General features: G+C 43.2%; 1 protein-coding gene across 1 annotated transcript in view; it reads right to left on the reverse strand.

The window, feature by feature from the left end:
- Positions 1–19,529, reverse strand: part of SCFD1 (sec1 family domain containing 1) — a 143,821-nt gene that overhangs the window by 55,325 nt on the left and 68,967 nt on the right. Inside the window, exons 15-16 of the mRNA XM_067534529.1 lie at positions 15,637–15,733; positions 9,878–9,948 (exon numbers count right to left, since the gene is read on the reverse strand). Coding sequence (XP_067390630.1) covers positions 9,878–9,948; positions 15,637–15,733 — 168 coding nt within the window. The remainder of the gene's footprint in view (positions 1–9,877; positions 9,949–15,636; positions 15,734–19,529) is intronic.

A 19,529-nucleotide genomic window follows, 5' to 3' on the forward strand; every position in this document is an offset into this window, starting at 1 on the left:
AATTCCAGTAACTGCACAAAGTGAGTAACCTCTCCTTCTTCGAGCAGCATCACTATGGGTGCTACACATCAGGTGTCTTCTGAGAAACATTCCCTAAAGGAAGAGGGGGCTTTGGAACTGTATCCAACATTAAAGAAAGGACTGCTGTCCAACAGCAATGTCTGATCTACAGGTCTGTACCAGGACATGGTGTTTGGAAAAAAGTGTGTACTGATGCCCAGGTTGCCGCTTTGCAAATTTCAGCCACTGGAACATTTTTTAATAGTGCCATGAAGGCAGCTTGGGATCTTTCCGAATGGGCTATTATTTTTGAAGAGGGCTGAACATTAGTAGCCTGGTAACAAACAAGAATACAACTGGAAACCCACGTTGAAAGTCTTTGGATGGAGATTGTGGATCTTTTGATCTATTTATAATTGATATCGTAAACAACCTAGAAGATTTTCTAAATGGTTTGATTCTGTACAAATAGAAGGCTAATGCCTTTCTAACGTCCAAGGTATGGAGAGCAACTTCCTCTCTAGACTAGTGTGGCTTTGGGAAAAAGCCTAGGAAGGCAGATAACTTAGTTAATGTGAAAATTGGAGGATATTTCAGGTATGAACCTCGGATGTGGGTATAATAGTTTTGGAGGGGCGGAGAGGGCAGATCAGCCATTAATACATCTAGTTCCCCAACCCTGCAGGCAGAAGTGATGTCTTCTATGGGATGTTTACAAAGCAAGTGGCAGCCTACGGCATTGAGTCTCCAAGGCCAGGTTGACAGTCTTGAGCTTGTGCTACGATGCTAAAAAATAGTTGTGTGGACGTTGCAGCTCAGGCTCTGAAGGTGAGGGAAGAGAGGTGCCATGCCGTAATGTCTACACAGCTATTTTTAGTGCTGTAGCAGAAACCCCATGAACCCAGGTGTGTGGATCCAGGTCTGTAGACTTGCTGCTTTGGTCTGTGTAGACATATCTTTTTCATAGAATGCTGTTTTCATAGATAAATGCAGCAGAAATACTTAGTGGCTCAAAGGGAGGTTTCATAAGACTATTAAGGACCAAGTTCAAATCCCATGCAGGAGTAGGCTCTCTGATTTGCAGAAAAAGGTTAACCAACCCCTTGATGAATCTTGCTGTTGTGTGATGAGCAGACTGAGAATCCTGGCACAGGGGAATGAACTGCTGTAACTGCCACCAAATAAACTCCGATGGAACCCGTAGGAAGACCTGACTTCTTTAAATCCAACAGCTAATCAAGAATAATGGAGAGGGAAGAATGACCAGGTAAAAACTGTCACTGGGTGCACCAATGGTGAAATCTCTTCCATTTTGGAAGGTAAGTATTTCTAGTACAATTCTTTCTGCTGTTTAATAGTACTTGTTTTACGTCTGTTGAACAGGAAACCTGTATCCCCAAAAACCATTGAGGAGCCATGTTCTGAAATGGAGGATGGCCATGTTGGGATGGAAAGACTGACCAGAATCCTGAGACAACAGATAGGAAATGGTCAGAAGCTAAAACACTGGACAGGAAGCTAGGTGAATCTGGTAAGGGTACCAGACCTGCCTTAATCCAAGTTGGTGCAACTAGAGTGACTCTGGTTGTGTCTTGTTTGATCTTGTTCAATAACTTCAGAATCAATGGTGTTAGAGGATATGCACACAGAAGGCCTCTCATCCAAGGACTGATAAAGGCATCTCCCAAGGTCTGATGATCCATACCTGCTCTTGAACAGAATTTCCTGCACTTTCTATTGATGATGATCGCAAAGAGGTCCACTTCCAGAAACCCCCAGGTCAGAAGTCTGATTGAAGGGTCCAGCTCCCACGCATAATCCAGGGAAAAACGTCTGTTCAGATTGTCAGCAATGATGTTCTGCATACCTGGAAGCTAAGAGGCTGAAATGAGAATGTGGCTAAATACCAGTTCCACCGCTTTGTTGCTTTGGCACAGAGGGAGGGATTTTGCCCCTGCCAGATGATGTATGTAAGAGCACTGCCTGTCATGACTTTCATGGAGTGCACCTGGGTAATGGAAAGAAGCAAATACGGTATTTGATTGCTCGTAATTCTAGGAGACTGATATGTAAAAGTCTGCTGAAGCAATCATTTGCCTTGGAAGATGTCCCCAAGGTGAACTCCCCAATCCACAAGTTGTGTGTCCAAATTATGGTAATGAGGTTGGGAGAAAGGAACTCTGGTGTGGATTTTGAACAGGTCTTTCCACCAATTGAGTAAGTCTAGCAACTTGTCTACACTGTGCTTGTTTGAGATACTGACTGTTCTGAGCCAACTCTGGAGGCAGTGAAGATGTAGCTTGGCGTGTTGTGTTATCAAAGTACAAGCTGCCATATGACCCAGCAGCTGGAGACAATTCCTTGCCATCGTCTAGGGCAATAAGGCTTGAATCTTAGTAATAAGGGCTGTCAGTGTTGTAAATCTGTCTGCAAGGAGGTAAGCTCTGATGTTATGGCATCCAGAGAAGTTCCTAGAAAGTCTATTTGTTGAACTGTAGTTAGAATGGGTTGCTGATACCGAGTTGAAGTCCTAAGTTGTGGAAGAGGGACTGGTTGTCTGTATTGCAGAGAGGACTTTGATGTATGACACGCCCTTGAAAAACCAATCATCAATGCAGGGGAAGATGATTATTTTCCATCGATGAAGGTGAGTGGCTACTATTGCCAGGACTTTGGAAAATACTCTTGGGGCAGATGAGAGGCTGAAGGGAGCACTTGTTACTGGAAGTGATCCTGGTTGATTTTAAAATGAAGAAACTTCTTGGGAGCGTGGTGAATGGTGACATGAAAACGTGTGTTCTGAAGATCAAACTAATCCCCAGAATCTAAGTATGGAATTACAGCTACAAGAGTTACCATCCTGAATTTCTATGGATATTCTGTGGATATACTGAAAATTTACAGCCCATCAAAAGGAAGATCTTCTACAGTAGTTTGGACTTCGTTAAGAATTCCTGACAGCTGCAGCCAAGACACTCAGGCAGTCAAGAGGTTTGCAAGCAACTGAGGACGGTTCACCCACGCAGCTCTATATGTCCTTGGTGTGGGGAAGAAAGATATCTCAAGTGCATGTGTGGGCCAAACACACACTGCTACTGAAAATTGCTGATCAACGGTGCCATGAGCAACTAAAGTGGGCCACCCATTGGGACAACATGTGAAGAACTATCATAAATTACACTGATATTTGTGTTGTAGTCCTAGCAAAGAGTCTATTATTATAACTATTTTTGTTTTAATAATGTATTCTGAATTACTACTGCAGAGATTTTTTTGTCTTTTACCTTTTAAAAAAGTGTGAGACAGGAAGGCACAGGCTACACTTCCATTATTGTAGCAGTAAACAGTAGGTTACTACTTACCTGTACCTGAAGGTTCTTTGAGATGTTTGGTCTCTATTTGTATTCCAAATGTGGGTGCACATGCATCGACACTGGAAGATTTCTGTAGCAGTGTCTGTTGACCCGCATGTGCATCATATGTAGCCTCGCATTTCAACCTGTGTGGGATGATACCCCCTCAGCCAACCTCTCTTAGCACTGAGCAGTGCGGCCTGCAGAAGAGGAGATGGAGGGCAGGTATTGGAAAACAAATAGGGACCACACATCTTGATGAACCTCCAGTTATAGGTAAGTAACCTCCTCTCTTTTCCTTCTTCTTCTTCTTAGAATGATGGTCCCTATATGTATTCCAAATGCAGGTGAATATCAAGCAGTGATCCATGTGGAGCGGGATGCGATGATGCAAGAGGTATTGCAGTCTGCAGAATGGCACCGCCCACAGCTGCCTCTTCGGCTGTCCTCAGGCAATGGCGTAATGGGTGGTGAAGGTATGAATGGAATGCCACAGCGTCACTCGGCAGATGTCGTGCCAGGATATGTCCACCAGGAAGTTGGATGTGGCTGCCTGCGCCTGCATTGAGTGTGCTGTAATCTTGCTGGGTGGCAGGTGTTAGACAGCACACAGCATGCTTGGATGCATGCAGAGACCCACTTCGAGATGCACTGGGAGGAGAGGGCTTGGCACCTGGACCTATCTGTAATGACCACAAACAGGTATGGAGTGGCACTAAACACTTGGGTTCTGTCAAGGAAGAATGCAAGCATGCAATGGATGTCAAGTGAGTGCAGGGTCATTGCCCCAGCAGTACCATGTGGCTTAAGACGGAAGACCAGGAGGTGAACCAACTGGTTGATGTGGAACTCTGAGACCACCTTTGGGAGGAATTTGGCGTGAAGGTGTAAGGAAACCTGTCTTCATGAAAGACCTCATAACAGGGCTCAGCCATCATGACCACCAATTCTCTGACCCACTGAGTGGAAATGATAGCCACAAGGAAGATGACCTTCATGGAGAGGTGGGAGAGGGAACACGTTGCCAGAGACTCGAAGGGAGGTATGGTGAGGACAGAGAGCACAAGACTGAGGTCCTAGGGGGTGTGGGTTAGAGCACTGGTGGGAAGCTGTTCAGCAACCTCTTCAGGAAGCAGGTGGTGTTTGGGTGAGTAAATACCAAGCGCTCGTCCACAGGCAGAAGGAAGGCTCTAAGTGCCACCAGGTGGATCCAGACAGAGCTGAGGGTAAGGCCTGAGGAAATGGTCCAGAAGGGATAGAGATGGCGTTGAGGAGGAAGCAATGGCACTGAGCCCAGAGGTGAAACATTTCCATTTTGCCATGTAGCAGGCTCTTGTGGAGCCTGCCTATTGTGCATAAGGATGTGTCGCACTGGTGTCAAACAGGTATTGTCTACGTGTGAGCCCCATATAAAAACCAGGCTAGAATGGTGGACTCTGCCTCAGTTCTGGGTGAGGAAGTCTGGGAGTGTGCGGATGTGGAGTGGGAGGTAGAATCAGAGTCTGAGGAGGTCTGCCCACCAAAACTGATGGGGCCAGAACAGGACTATCAGTATGACTGTGGGTCCACTCCCAGCAGATCTTCCTGAGGACCGGGAGAAGAAGGTGTAACTGAGTTTGTCCCGCCAAAGCAGGATTTGGCCTGGGATTTGTGCTCCCTCGGATTCGTGCCCCCTGGTCTCCTGGGAACAGTGGAATGGGTAGTGAAAAGTGTAATGTGTAGTGAAAAGGTCCCAGCAAGGGATGTTCCAGGTATGGCAGATGGAGTGGAAAGTGGGGTCATGGAATTCCCACTCTTGACTGAGGTATCAGGTCCGGCTGAATACGTCAGCCAGGGAGTTCTATGTGCCTGGAAGGTATGCCACTTAGTGTGACACAGTGGTGGATGCACCAGTTCCAGAGGCAGATGGACTCTGAACAAAGTGACAGGGTCTTAGTGCCCCTTTGCCTGTTGATGTAGGCCTCTGCTGTCGGAGGGGAGCTGAACATGACAGGCATGGATGAGCAGCCGGCCAAGTGGACCACCCACAGCTCTGGGACACAGATATGCATGCAGGCCTCGCACTGAGTCCAAACTCTTTGGGTGGTGTGCTAGTTCAGGTGAGCACCCCAACTGGCAAAGAACGTGTCTATGGTCAGGATGGTGGTCAGGACAGGGCGGCAAAGGGTTGCCAACGAGTACCTTGGAAGAGTCATTTCACCAGGTGAAGTAGGTTAGAACCGATCATGATGAGTGTTGTGGTGTCCAAAGACTGACAGAAGCCACAGCTGGAGGCAGCGCATGTACAAGCAGGCATGAAGCATCACTTTGGTACAGGCCATCATGTGCCCGAGGAGATGGAGGCAATGACACACCACGGTACATGGTTGCGGCATAGAGTCCACCACCACAGCTGTCAGGGCAGCAAAGCAGTCCATCAGGAGAAAGGCATGAGCCACCATGGAATCCAAGCATGTGCCAATGAAGTTGATTGTCTGTGTTGGGACGAGCACAGTTTTCTCCTCATTGATACAGACACCAAGAATTGTGAGGAGCAAACAGACAGCGCGAATGGTGGATGTAATCTCGGTATGGGAGGATGCGACCAGAAGCCAGTTGTCCAGGTAAGGGAACATGGAGTACCCCAGATGCCTCAGCTGTGCTGGCACGACCACGAATACTTTCGTGAAGACTTTTTGGGCTATTGCGATGCCAAAGAGCAGAACTCTGAACTGGTAGTGGTTGTCACCCAAACAAAAGCAGAGAAAACAAGAAAAACAAACTATGTACAATGAAGAAGAACGCTCTCGCAGTCCAGTTATGAACAATGAGGATTCCAACTTGGACCATGTGGCGGTAATAGAGAACGGAGGGGGCGTCAACTTGCACAGGAGGAGGAATCCACTGCCAAGTCCTGCATTAAGGCATAGTGTGCAGAGAACTCCACATGGCCGCTCTACATATGTCTGCATATGTCCACGTCCTGATGGAAGGCTGTGGTTGAAGCCTGAGCTCTCATGGAGTAAGCCTGCACCGTTGTGGCGGGAGGTAGATCTGACAGTTGATAGCAGAGGTTAATACAACCTGAAATCTATTAGAGATTCTCTGGGTGGAGATGGCCTGTCCCCGGAGTCTCTCTGCTACTGCAACAAATAGTCTAGGGGACTTCCTGTTTGGTTTCATTCTCTGCAGGTAGAAGGCCAGGGCTTGTCAGATGTCAAGGGAATGGAGCTGATGTTCCTCTGCAGATGTGTGTGGTTTTGGGAAGAAAGTAGTGTCGCGCTGGTTAGATTGGGGGGGAGCATTTAACATATGGGTTAACATCAATATGTCAAAATCATAATAATTCATGTGAGATATGCCATGTCAGGTATTGTTAGGAAGATTATAATATGCTAAGTAAGATGATAATACTTATGTTCATGCGTGATGTGTGAAATGGAAGTTTAGATATATTTGATGTATCTGTATTTCAAATGGTGCTGTCTGAGTAACTACTCAGACAGGATGGCTGCAGAACAATAGCCTGCTTAATGGCCCATTAAGACATTCCCAGGTGTAAGGAACCCAGGGGAAGAAGCCAGAGATATACCTGGTGAGGCACCGGAACTTGCCCATGTGACCCTGAACTCCATTTTGGTTCCTGTAAAATTCCACAAGCAGCATGCCTGATGAGGCACCAGGACTGGCCCATGTGGCTCTGGACTCCATTTTAGTTCCTGTCAAACTCTACAAACCGCATGGCCAGGGCCAGAGGATATACAAGGCCTTGGGAATCCATTTTGGCTTCAGTCACAAGTCTTCAGCCAGGACTCAGCTTCAGGTACCAACTTACCTCTGGATCAGCTCGTCTACAACTGAACTGAAGCTGTGAAACAAAGGACTGAGACCCACTCAGAGACTGGGTGCACACCAGAGGAATTATATAAGCCTGAAACTCCACAATTCTTCTAGAAACCTGATGTATATGGACTTTCAATCATTTGTATGTATCTGATTTGCTTTGACCCTTTAACATTTCTCTTATGATTTCTTTCTTTCTTTTTACAATAAACCTTTAGTCTTAGTTACTAAAGAATTGGCTGGCAGCGTGGTATTTTAGGTAAGATCCAAACTTATATTGAACTGGTACTGTGGCTGACCCCTTGGGGTCAGAGAGAACCTATTTAATAAAGAGCATAGAGTTTAAATAACTGGTCTCTTTACTGGACCTAGTGCTGATTTGGGAGCCAGAAGCTGAAATGCAGTAAAGGGGGCTGTGTGTATTTGTATACTGGCTTCTGTGGAAGTGCAGTTTGTGGCTGGTTGGGAAGTCTGGCTTCAGTGCCACCCACCAGTGCAGGGAGAATCTGCTCTCTTTTTACAGCCTGCCCTGATCTTGGCATTTTCAGGTGGCTACCCTGGGCACAGGATGGGTCACAAGAAGGTAAGTGAATGGCTTGAAGTTCTTGCTGTTGGATCTTTCTGCAGCAGCTTAGACTAAAAGGGAATTTGGAGGTGGGTAGGAGAAAAGAAATTTAGAGTCTTTGGCTGGAACATAATAGCGCTTCCCATTTCTCAGAGGATAGGTCAGAGATGAGGACACAGAGTTCCGATCCAGACTATGAGGCAGTGAGAAGGAACTAAAGACTCGGTCAATCTGCCCCACCCTTTATTGCCTTGGATGGAAGTACAAAGCAAGTCAGGGCAGATGCACGGACCAGTGGACACCATTTTCAAATTTTCTGACTCCGGATGCATGGGGTGCATAAATAGCCCTCCATGGAATATAATAGGCACCACACATCTCAAAGAATAAGAACTTTTAAATGAAAACAAATGACCATGATCACCACAAGCCAGGACAGAAGTCCTATCCACACTGAATTAACTTTTGTAAAGTATTATATTATAGTAATTACCACAAAAAGAAACAACAACATTCTTCCACACTCTTCCTAGTCACTTGTTTTGTTCAGATGATGATTCTACTTTTCTCTATCTGAATTTATCAGAATTGTTTAAACAACAGCCTCTAGAATTACCTGATATATTGTAATGGATTTTAACACTAGGATATTTTCAGTACTGAGAAAAACTATTTTTTATATATTCTGTTTATCATATTAAAACATGAAATGGTATTAGATATACAGTTTAAATAAAATAATATAACAGCAAAAAGTGAAGACAGATTTTAGAAAATTTATGCTGCTTCACCTCCATTTGTTCATTTCACATAAAAGGGCAGAAGCAGCATAAAGAGACCCTAAAAGCCCTGAATCTGCCCAGGGGAGATTTCCCTTGGAGCCCACTCTGAAGAACCAGCTGTAAAGCTGTCTCCTAAGAACTCCTTTGCAAGCCACAGTGAAGGAAATGTGCTGGGGGCTGCAGCATCAGCACTGCAGAGATTTTGAGTAGTGCTGTGGCCTGTAGGGTATCCAGGAAGGCTATGGTAGCTCAGACAGGCCCCTAGGGGTGTCTAAGTTATGTTGAGGATCTGGTCAGTCCCTGGAGCAGCAGCTTTGGAAGAGCACAAAGGCATCTTAAAGTCATCATCTACCTCTACTTCCTCTGGGCTGTGAGTTCTGTGCTGAGCCTTTTAGACACAATGTAAGAGCATAGGATTTTAAAATGTCTTAAAAAATAGGCTGGGATTTTCAAAGGAACCTAAGAGAGGCAGGCACTCAAATGTCAATGAAATTCAACGGAAGTTGGGTGCCTAACTACCATCACCTGTTTTGAAAAATCCTAACTTTTGCATTACATTATTTAATGTAAAAAAATGCACACAATTAAAACGTTACCAAAATATGATTTGTAATTCTGTCTGGATCTATTTTAAAACCTATTTTAGATTATACTAGAATTTGACACAGTAGAGTTTAATTACATTTGTTTAACAGGAGCCATCTGATTAAATCCTGCGCACTAAGAATTAGTAGATGTGTCAGATTAACATTTCATAATCACAAGGCATGTTACTGGGTTGTGTTACTTGCCACAAAAATAAATAATAATAGTATTCTTACACAGATTAGTTTCAGAAGAAATATATGCCAATCCCCCCCCCAAAACCTCACCTTCCTGAATTACTCAGGGATCAAAGCCTTAGAAACCACCTCAGTGTGGAATCCCAAGAAATATATTTGTTGCTCAGTAAACGCCACTCTTTCTGGATAGTCAGGGATGGAGTAAAAAGTAGCAAATGTTTTGTGATGTCCACCTCAATTGAGTAATGTAACCAAATGTCAGAAATTGTATCAAATGTTGCAGCTGTAAACTTGACTTAAGTACTCTTACTATTTCAATCTTATCCACATTAACACCATTCAAGTGTTTAGCTATATATCATAACTGGGCAGTAATATCCCTGGTACAGTAGTAATAAGTAATTCTGTAAAAATTTAACTGTAAATAGATTAAGTTCTACAAAACGGTACTGTACTTTTCTTGAGAAGAAAAAGTAGGTGTTTGGCACAGGCATTCATTTAATTTCTTTTGAAATACCAACTTAGCAGAAATTTTGCAAACAATTTTTGTTTTATTAAGATACAAAAACATACCTCTGAGGGTGCCTGCACTGAATTTATATAATAGATAAGGAACAATCGCATCTTGTCTTCTGGAGTTCCCGCTGTGGAGGAAAAAAAGTTTTGGGTTTTTTTTTAAATCAAGTTATAAATTAAGCTTCTATGTAGTGTACTAGTCTGTATTACAAATATTGAGCCTTTGAATCATAACACTCATTGTAATTAGTTTAGGAAAGGTTATCCCACAAAACTATTTTTATGTTGTTTATAAAGTGATAAATACCCACTCAACCACTTCCTTGAAAAACTGCATTAGAACAGCTCAAAACGTCTGAAGAGTAGTTATGTATAATTATTGGTTTGGTCTGGAGTAGTTATGTTGGGGTAATATATTAAGTATCAAAGTAGTAGAAGACAGTGGTAAGGAAACCGTGTGGGACTAAAGAAATATAGCATATAATAAATACTTCTAGTTTATGAGTTATTCAGTTTTGCTACCCAGACCTAAAGTTTGACTGAAATGAAATCTTTTCCCTCATAAGCTTCAGAAATTGACATAAGGCTTGAGACAGAAAAAAATTCTTAGTATCTCCCACACATTTTTAGGTTTTTTTTTTTTCCATTTCCCTGCCCATATGAATGTCATACCATCTGGATTCCAACCATAACTAAGATTTCACAATTTCCTCTGTCCTACCAGTTACCTCTCTTATCCATAAGTCAAATATAAGTACTCTGCTACTCCTGTAAGTGTCTGTACACATAGGCGTACACAGGGCTGAATATAAATGCATGAAACCTGGAAATGGAAATGCAACCACAACAGCAATGCTTAGCAAAAACAAGGATAGCACTATAACACTAGATAGAAAGTACCATGCCACAAAGTTGTAAAAGTCTTCCCTGCAATTGAAATGTGTGTTTTAGGATGGGGAGGGTAGGCGACAGATACAAGTTCTGATTTTACTGATATCTCTGGAATAAATAATGCAAATTTCACAGAGAATGGAAATGGTACCTGAAATATAGCAATAAGCCCTGCAGGTATCTGATACAAATAAACAATGCAAATGTCTGGCATATGGAAAACCATCACCAACTATTTAAAAAATAATTTATTGGCCTTGTTGCATAAACAGAGTAAACGTAAGTAATTAACACTGGCACAAAGCAGAAAGTACATAATTATAATATTAAACACTTGATTCCAGATATGTTTAGAAAAGCCCAACTTTATATTTTATTGGACTAGAGTAATGCTTTACTTTTCAGTTAAAATAAGACTACTGAATGAAGAGGCATTTGGTATTGCTGATCACTCTCTTTTTGGAAATTTACTGAGGCAAGTACTCTTGACTGGACATTATTCAAGCCTCCCTGCCTATGTCAAGCAAACACCATAAATACAGCAAATTTTGCCACTTTTCCCCCACAAAAACAAACCAAAACAACCCAAAAAAAACCTCCAGCTCTTTTACTGCATATGTGGATATGCTAACAAAATAGATATTCTGTTACACTAAAACATTTGTAGAAGCAGATTAAGTTACTCAAATTCTTTCCAAGTGCCATAACAGCTTTAATAAGCAAAGTCAACTTAATAAGCAATACAATATACTTGTCAAATAGGAGGTATACTTAATGTCATTTTTATGCCCATTTACATGAGGCTCAAACTACGACATATTTTTAGAAGTGAAAAATTTTAAACTTACCAACAAATTTGTTAATTTTATTTATCAGTTATGTATAAGTATGTGACAATTCTGAAGACAACTGCAGTTTTCTCTGGGAAAAGTTATACAGCATTTAGACTACGGAAGTTGACAATATAACACTGTCCGGATATAAGTTGACATTAAAAACGTTTATAGATATGTTGCTACCAACTACACTCAAATGCAAGTCTTTGACAGGGAAAATAAATTATACATGGTACAACCTCCTTCTCACTACCTTTGTCAGTCATCTGCATTTCATTTCAAGCTACCTGTAAGCTTGATACACATTTGATTCAAGTCTTAGCATCAGCATCACTACTATATTCTTGTGCATCTATTCTCATTTAGAATCACTCTGCTCATCCATTTTATTCCTCTTTTGTCCAGATCCACTCATCAGGTCCAGCTGCCATAACATTCTTCTGGTCATCTTTTACAAATGGTGTTGCAATATCATAAGAACGGCCATACTGGGTCAGACCAATGGTCCATCTAGCCCAGTATCCTGTCTTTCGACAGTGGCCCATGCCAGGTGTTTCAGAGGGAATGAATAAAACAGGTAATCTTCAAGTGATCCATCCCGTCAACCATTCCCAGCCTCTGGCAAACACAATCACTGCCTATCCTAGCTAATAGCAACTGATGGTCCTATCATCTATGAACTTATCTTGTTCTTTTTTTGAACCCTGTTATAGTATTGGCCTTCACAATATTCTCTAGGCAAGGAGTTCCACTGGTTGACTGTGCATTGTGTGAAGAAATACTTCATTTTGTTTGTTTTAAACCTGCTGCCTATCAATTTCATTTGGTGACGCCTAGTTCTTGCGTTATGAGGAGTAAATAACACTTCCTTATTTACTTTACCAGTCATAATTTTTTTTTTACCTCTATCATATCTTCCCCCTTATGTCGTCTCTTTTCCAAGATGAAAAGTCCCAGTCTTGTTAATCTCTCCTCATATGGAAGCTTTTCCATACCCCTAATAATTTTAGTTGCCCTTTTCTGTACCTTTTCCAATTCCAATATATCTTTTTTGAGATGGGGTGACCAGATCTGCATGCAGTAGTCAAGATGTGAGATGGATTTATAAAGAGACAATATATTTTGTCTTATCATCTCTCTTTCCTAATGATTCCCAAGACTCTATTAGCTTCTTTGACTGCCACTTTACACTGAGTTGAAGTTTTCATAGAACTATCACCCTCCTTCCCTTTGTATCTCTTTTTGCAATGCTACAGCTCTTTTTGCCAGCTACGGATAGTTTCAAGCTAGTTGCACAGGTCATCTAGGGCATTTTATTTGACTACGTTTGCTGCTTGCTTGCCAGATCACTTTGGTTCTCTGTATTCACTTTCATTTATACTCGACAAATTTATTTCTTTTTCTTTACACATCATTTACTTGTTTTGGATTGCTACCCTGCACTTCAGTCCACCATCTCTCCTCTTTTTTCCTCTGTTTTCCCCATCTGTATCATTCACAAGCCTCTTCTGCTGCCACAATTTAGTCTTTTGAGGTTCCATTCCTCTTCAGATAATAAATTTATTTCCCAATACTTATCCTGTATTGCTTGCATGAACTTCTTTGCTGCCCTTTTCCTTAACCTCCCATACTTATATTTTGTCTCTCTCACCAACAGAAGTTGGTCCAATAAAAGATATTACCTCACCCACCTTGTCTCTCTAATATCCTGGAACTGACATAATTATAACAACATTGCATACTTCAATCCTGTTTCTTTTGAGATTTGTTCCTCCCTTGTCCAGTGCTGAACCGCAATCATTGCCACAAGAGGCTTGTGCTAAAGCATTACTATCTTGCTAGTATCACTTTACAGTCCATAACTCAACTCTGCTGACATTTCCTCCCTAACCTCATATCAATCTGGCTTTTGTTTGTACAACTGATGTACATAACTAATTGACTCACCCCCTTTTTGGAACCATGTATTGGTTATCATCTATTGGTTGGCAATACATACATCTAGTAGCACTTTCTCTTCCTCATTCATAATGCTTAGGTTGCATTTTTCTAAATACGTTTAATTTTTTTGCCTGTGCAGGACACTGCTTTTTGTCTCACTTTGCTCAAACCACTAGTCCCCAACCCTTTGGAAGACAGCTCAGATGTCGGCTGCCAGGCTTGACGGAGGAAAGCTTCTGGCATGGGGTGAGATGCCCTTCCACTATTAGCAGTAGTAGCTGGCATGCATATAGGCCAGCCTCACCCCTCCTTATCACTAGTAACTACTACTGCTCTTTGACAAAAAGAAGAAAACTGCTTGCACTGATGTAGTCACCTTGCACCAGACTCTATAGTGCAGTGGTTCTCAACCAGAGGTACATGTACCATGGAGGTACACAGAGGTCTTCCAGTGGGTACATCAACCCACTTAGATATCTACCTAATTTTACAATAGGCTATATAAAAAGCACTAGCAAAGTCAGCACAAATTTCATAAAGACAGTGACTTGTTTATACTGCTCTATATATTAGACACTGAAACGTAAGTAAGTACAATATTTGTATTACAATTGATTTATTTTATAATTATATGGTAAAAATGAGAAAGTAAGCAATTTTTCAGTAATAGTGTGTGTGACACTTTTGTATTTTTATGTCTGATTTTGTAAGCAAGTAGTTTTTAAGTGAGGTGGGGTAGGCAAGACAAATCAGACTCCTGAAAGGATTACAGTAGTCTGGAAAAGTTGAAAGTCACTGCTATAATGTATCGGTTGGCATCCCTGCATACATTGCAGTGTAAGAAGGCCTTTTCCCAGTTGAACTAAGTACATGTCTGCTCTCTTCCCACTTGTTGCCTTAGACCAAGTGGTACACCACTGCTGAGCACCAGGCTCTTTATTCTCCCTTCCCAAAGTCAATTTCACAATGTTTTTATAAACACTTTCTCCTCAACACCAGGTAGCTTTGCTCCACCTTTACTAACACAAGCTCTTCTATGCTATTCCCATCCTTTCCTGCTCTGGTTCTCCAAAATCACTTTCCTTTCCTGTTGCTCTGATTCCTCTTCTTCAATCACAGCATTGGCTACTTTCAGAAGAAATTTAAAACTCCTCCCCACTTTTCAGAGGAGTTCACAGATTCTCCTAACTGCTCTCTAACCAAGCTCGTCTCTAACCTCTCTCTCTTTCACGCCCCAAATATGCTTTGATGACTCCAAATTAAAGTACCACAGGCACAATTTTATTCACTTAAAAAAATTGTTTGAAACACACCTATTTTGCAAAACATGCCAGCTATAACCATATTATTTTATACTGTGCTGCTTTTTAGCAAGTAAGCTTTTTGGAGATTTTGAGGCTAAGTTATTTCCAGTGCCATATATACTGAAAGAACTATGTAATCAAATATGAATTGGGGTAAAATTCAATGTCTAAATGTTTACTTGACCCAATAAAGCTTTGACCCGTGGTAACTGACTTTATGAGACTATTTTACAAGTTATATACTGATAAATACTTCTGTTCACAGCTATCAATAGTGATATATTCAAGTTCAGTCATGAATAAATTGTTACTATTTCCAGTCTTCACCCAGCAGAATTATCTGTAAAGCTTTTGCGCACACCTCTACCAATTCAGCTACTGACTTCTTTCTTGCATGGCTTTCTGTCTTTTCTGTTCATCTTGTGAGATACAGAAAACTTTGTATAATACATAACAGATAGCATTGGGGGAGGAGGAGGGAGAACTATTCCAACTATGCAGGCCCATATTAAGAGAAATGACTGAAGCACAAAAAGTTTAAAATATGTACTTTAGTACTGTTACTTGACAAGCTCTCTTAGTTTACAGCCAGAAAAGGTTTGTAGAAGTGACAAAATTCTAATCATGATTTTGGATTTAGTTAGCCTAAAGAGTGAATTCCTCTAGCTGTTTTTAATATATAAAAATCCCTCGTCTCATTAGAGGTCTAATGTATTGTATATACGTTCCACCAATCTGACTGATCATGAAGTCAGATAAAAAATTAGAGTGAAAAGGCCTATTTGCTTCTCTATCAAAAACAGAGAAAATCAGTTTATACCAATTTCAGATTTGCAGTACTTACCATCAGGGTCAGAAATCATGTCCAAGAGAGATTTATCAAGAGTGGACTTGCTCATTATCTTTTCCTCATACTCAAAATACACATCCAGCTTTCGTGCCTGTTCAAGAATAAATGATAAAATTAAAATGGGGAGGTTACTTACTGTAACTGATGGTTCTTTGAGATGTGTGGTCCCTATCTGGATTCCACCGTGGGTGCACATGTGCGCCATGTGCCAGAGTCGGAATGGTTAAAAGTAGCATCCGAACTGTTGAAAGCAGTGTCCGTTGACCCGTGTGCACACCTCGCATCATCCACATATTGTCCGAGGCCTTATGTGGCTGTGCGGGTTGATGCCTCCTCAGTTTCCTCTTACTACTAGGCATCGAGTCCTAAGCAGAGGGGATCGGGGCGGGATTGGAATCCAGATAGGGACATCTCAAAGAACCATCAGTTACAGTAAGTAACCTCTCTCAAGATGGTCCCTATGTGGATTCCACCATGGGAAGCATAGTGAGCAGAAATCAGTATGGAGGCAGGGCTAGGGCTCCGTGGATGCTAGAGTTTGCAGGACTGTGGTGCCCACTGGTGCATTGATGGAGGCAGCATTAGCCAACACGTTGTGAGCCATGAACGTATGTATGGAGGTCCAAGTCGCTGCTCTGCAGATGTCCTGCCATGGGATATCGGCAAGGAAGACTGTTGTAGCTGCCTGTGCTCTTGTGGAGTGCACCCTGATACTTGGTGGGAGTTGGACTATGCAAAGAGAGTAGCACTCCATGATGCCAATCCAGTGAGAGATACTCTGAGAAGAAAGAGCATGCCCCTTGCAGTGGTCCACTATTGCCACGAAGAATTTGGGCAAGTGTGCTGGAGATAGAAGGTCAGCACCTGTCTAACATCGAGGGAGTGTAAGGTCCTCTCCCTGCTGGAAGAGTGAGGCTTAGGGTAGAAAATGGGAAGGTGAATAACTTAGCCTCCCAGTTCCACTTTAACTATCTTAGGAAGAAACTTTGGGTGAAGTCATAGGGAGACTTTGTTTTTGTGGAAGAAGGTAAAAGGGGGGGACGGGTCTGCCATCATGGCTGCTAATTCACTAACCTGCTGAGCTGAGGTAATAGCCATGAGAAAGATTATTTTCATAGTCAGGTAAGTAAGGGAGCAGGAGGATAGGGATTCAAAGGGTGGCCTTGTGAGTGCGAAAGGACTAGATTAAGGTCTCAGGTCAGGGTGGGCTTCTGATGGATGGGAACAAGTTAAGCAAGCCCTGTAGAAATCTACTGTTGGTTGGGTGGCTAAAGACAGAAAAGCCATCCACGGATGGGAGGAAAGCGCTAATGACCGCCAGGTGAACTTTTATGGAGGAATGCACAAGGCCTGATCATTGTAGTTGGAGGAGGTAGTCCAGGACACTTGGAACAGACATGCTCAATGAGTGACGACTGTCCAAAGCCCATTGAGCAAATCATCTCCATCTGGCTTGGTAGCAGGCTTTGGTCGCAGGACGTTGGCTGTGTGAGAGTACCTGTCGCACTAGGGAGGAGAAAGCATGGTCTATTCATGAGCCTCATCCAAATACCATGCCGTGAGGTGGAGTGGTGCTGGATTGGGGTGTTGGGTGTGGCCGTGTTGTTGCGTGAGTAGGTTCAGTAGGAGGTGGAGAGGAATTGGGAGAGGGGGGTCAAAGGTGTAGCAGGTCCGAGTACCAGTGCTGTCTGGACCACGATGGGGCTATGAGTATGACCTGTGCCAGGTCTTGTTTCATTTTGCTGAGTACCTGAGGAATTAGTGGAATGGGCAGAAAGATGTCCCCCTTCGATGCCCTTCCCAACGAGCCCCTGGAATAGAAGAGGGGAAGTTTGCTGTTTGTCACCAAGGCAGAGAGGCCCCATGTCAAGGTTCCCCACCGTTGGAAGATGTCCTAAAGAATGGGATCGTGACGTTCTCATTCATGAGAGAGATGGAAGGAGTGACTCAATTTGTCCGTAAGGACATTGCTTGTAATGAAATACTGTGCTGCAAGCACCAGTTCCACAGGTGGATTGATTCTTGACATAGAGATAGAGATCTGGCTCCCCCTTGTTTGTTCACGTAGAACACTGTTGACACGCTGTCTGTCAGAAGTTGGACAGAAGATGCTTGCCTTGGAGCAGGAGGAGGAGATTGTGGCAGGCTCATAGAACCACTTTCATTTCTAGAATATTGATATGCATCTGCCGCCTCTCTGAGGGACCATAGCCCTTGTGCTGTGTAGTCCTGTACATGGGTGCCCTAGTCCACAAGTAATGTGTCTGTTACCAGAGTAGCATCTGGTTCGGATTGATGGAACAGTTTGCCCACCAGAACTTTGGTGGGGTCTTGCCACCATTTCAGGTAGGCTAGCACTCATGAGGGGAGGGAAACTCATTTGTTTAAGTGGTCCCTCTGCAGGTTGTAAACCATTCGTAGCCCATGTTGCAGGCAGCACTAATGAAGCGGGCATATGGGGTGACTGATGTGGACGCTGCCATGTGTCCAAGGAGTGAGACACATAGACGAACACGCGTGTGTGGATCATGTTGTAATCGCTAATAATGTTTGTGAAGATGATGTTGTGATCTTTGAGTAGAAACAGTCATGCTATTTGAGAGTCCAGCCTGGTTCTGATGAACGTGAGCTTTTTGGTGGGAATGAAAGTGGACTTTTATTTGTTGATGCATATGCCAAGATTGTCGAACAGATCTTGTAAGGTCTGAATAGTCACTAGCAGGCGTTCGCACGATGACGCCACCAATAACCAGTCATCTAGGTAGGGGAACAGCAAGTGACCCAGTTGTCACATATACGCCACCACAATTGTAAAGACTATCATGAATACCCGCAGTGCAGTAGCTATCCGGAAGGGAAGAATGCGGAACTGATAGTGCGATCATCCGAATCAGAAACGTAGAAATTTGCGATGGGCAGGGTGGATGTCGACGTGAAAATAAGCATTTTTCACATCGAGAGCCGTGAACCAGGCCCCATGATGGAGGGAGAGGGTGATTTGAGGTATTGTTACCATTCGGAAACGGAATGTGCAGATGAATTTGTTGAGCGCCCGCAGGTCCAAGATGGGTTTGAGGTCTCCCCTCCATTCTTTGGAATGAGGAAGTAGGGAGAGTAGAACCTGTGGTTCCGACAGCGGGGCGGAGGGGGCAGAGGAGACTTGCTCTATGGCATCCTTCTGGAGTAGAGTTAACATCTCCCTGTGCAGGAGCTGGATCTGATTTGTGTCCGACTTGGTGGCCGGTGGAAACGTTTGGCATTCTATGGAGTAACCGTGTCATACAATGTCTAGGACCCACTGGTTGGTGGTGATCTGGCTCCAGCTGTTGTAAAAGGAAGCAAGATGGCCTCCGAATCGAATGGGGGGGGGGGGGGGACGACAAGGTCGGGTTGGGGAGGGGTTCACGATTCTCTTGTTGCAAGTCAAAAATGCTGTCATAGACATTGGTCAGATGTAGCAGGGATGTATCTAGGCTGTTGTGAGCACTGCCAGCGGCAGTGCTGCTCCTGTGGGCGTGGGAGATAAGGCTGGTAGGGTTGGTAAAAGGGTCTGGATTGGTACCAGGGTTGTTATGCTTGTCTGTGTTGAAATCTCATGGGGGCTGGAGTACAAAGGTCCAGTAATCCAAGTGGGGCCCTGGAGTCCTTCAATGAGTGAAGGCTCTCATCTGTTGCTGAATAAATTTTGATTGTCAAATGGCAAGTCTTCAAGGGTTGTCTGGGCCTCTTTTAGGAACCTGGAGGTCTGTAGCCATGAGTCTCTACTCAGTATAAGACAGGATGCTAGGGATCATGCTGCCATACCTGCAACATCCATTGCCACCTGAAGTGAGACTCTGGAGACCAGTTTGCCTTCCTTGATTAAGGCCTGGAATTCTGCGCAGTTT

The sequence above is a fragment of the Emydura macquarii genome, unplaced genomic scaffold (assembly GCF_026122565.2).
Source record: "Emydura macquarii macquarii isolate MOO-44397 ecotype Brisbane River unplaced genomic scaffold, CSIRO-AGI_Emac_v2 contig_374, whole genome shotgun sequence".
Classification (NCBI taxonomy): Eukaryota; Metazoa; Chordata; order Testudines; family Chelidae; genus Emydura; species Emydura macquarii.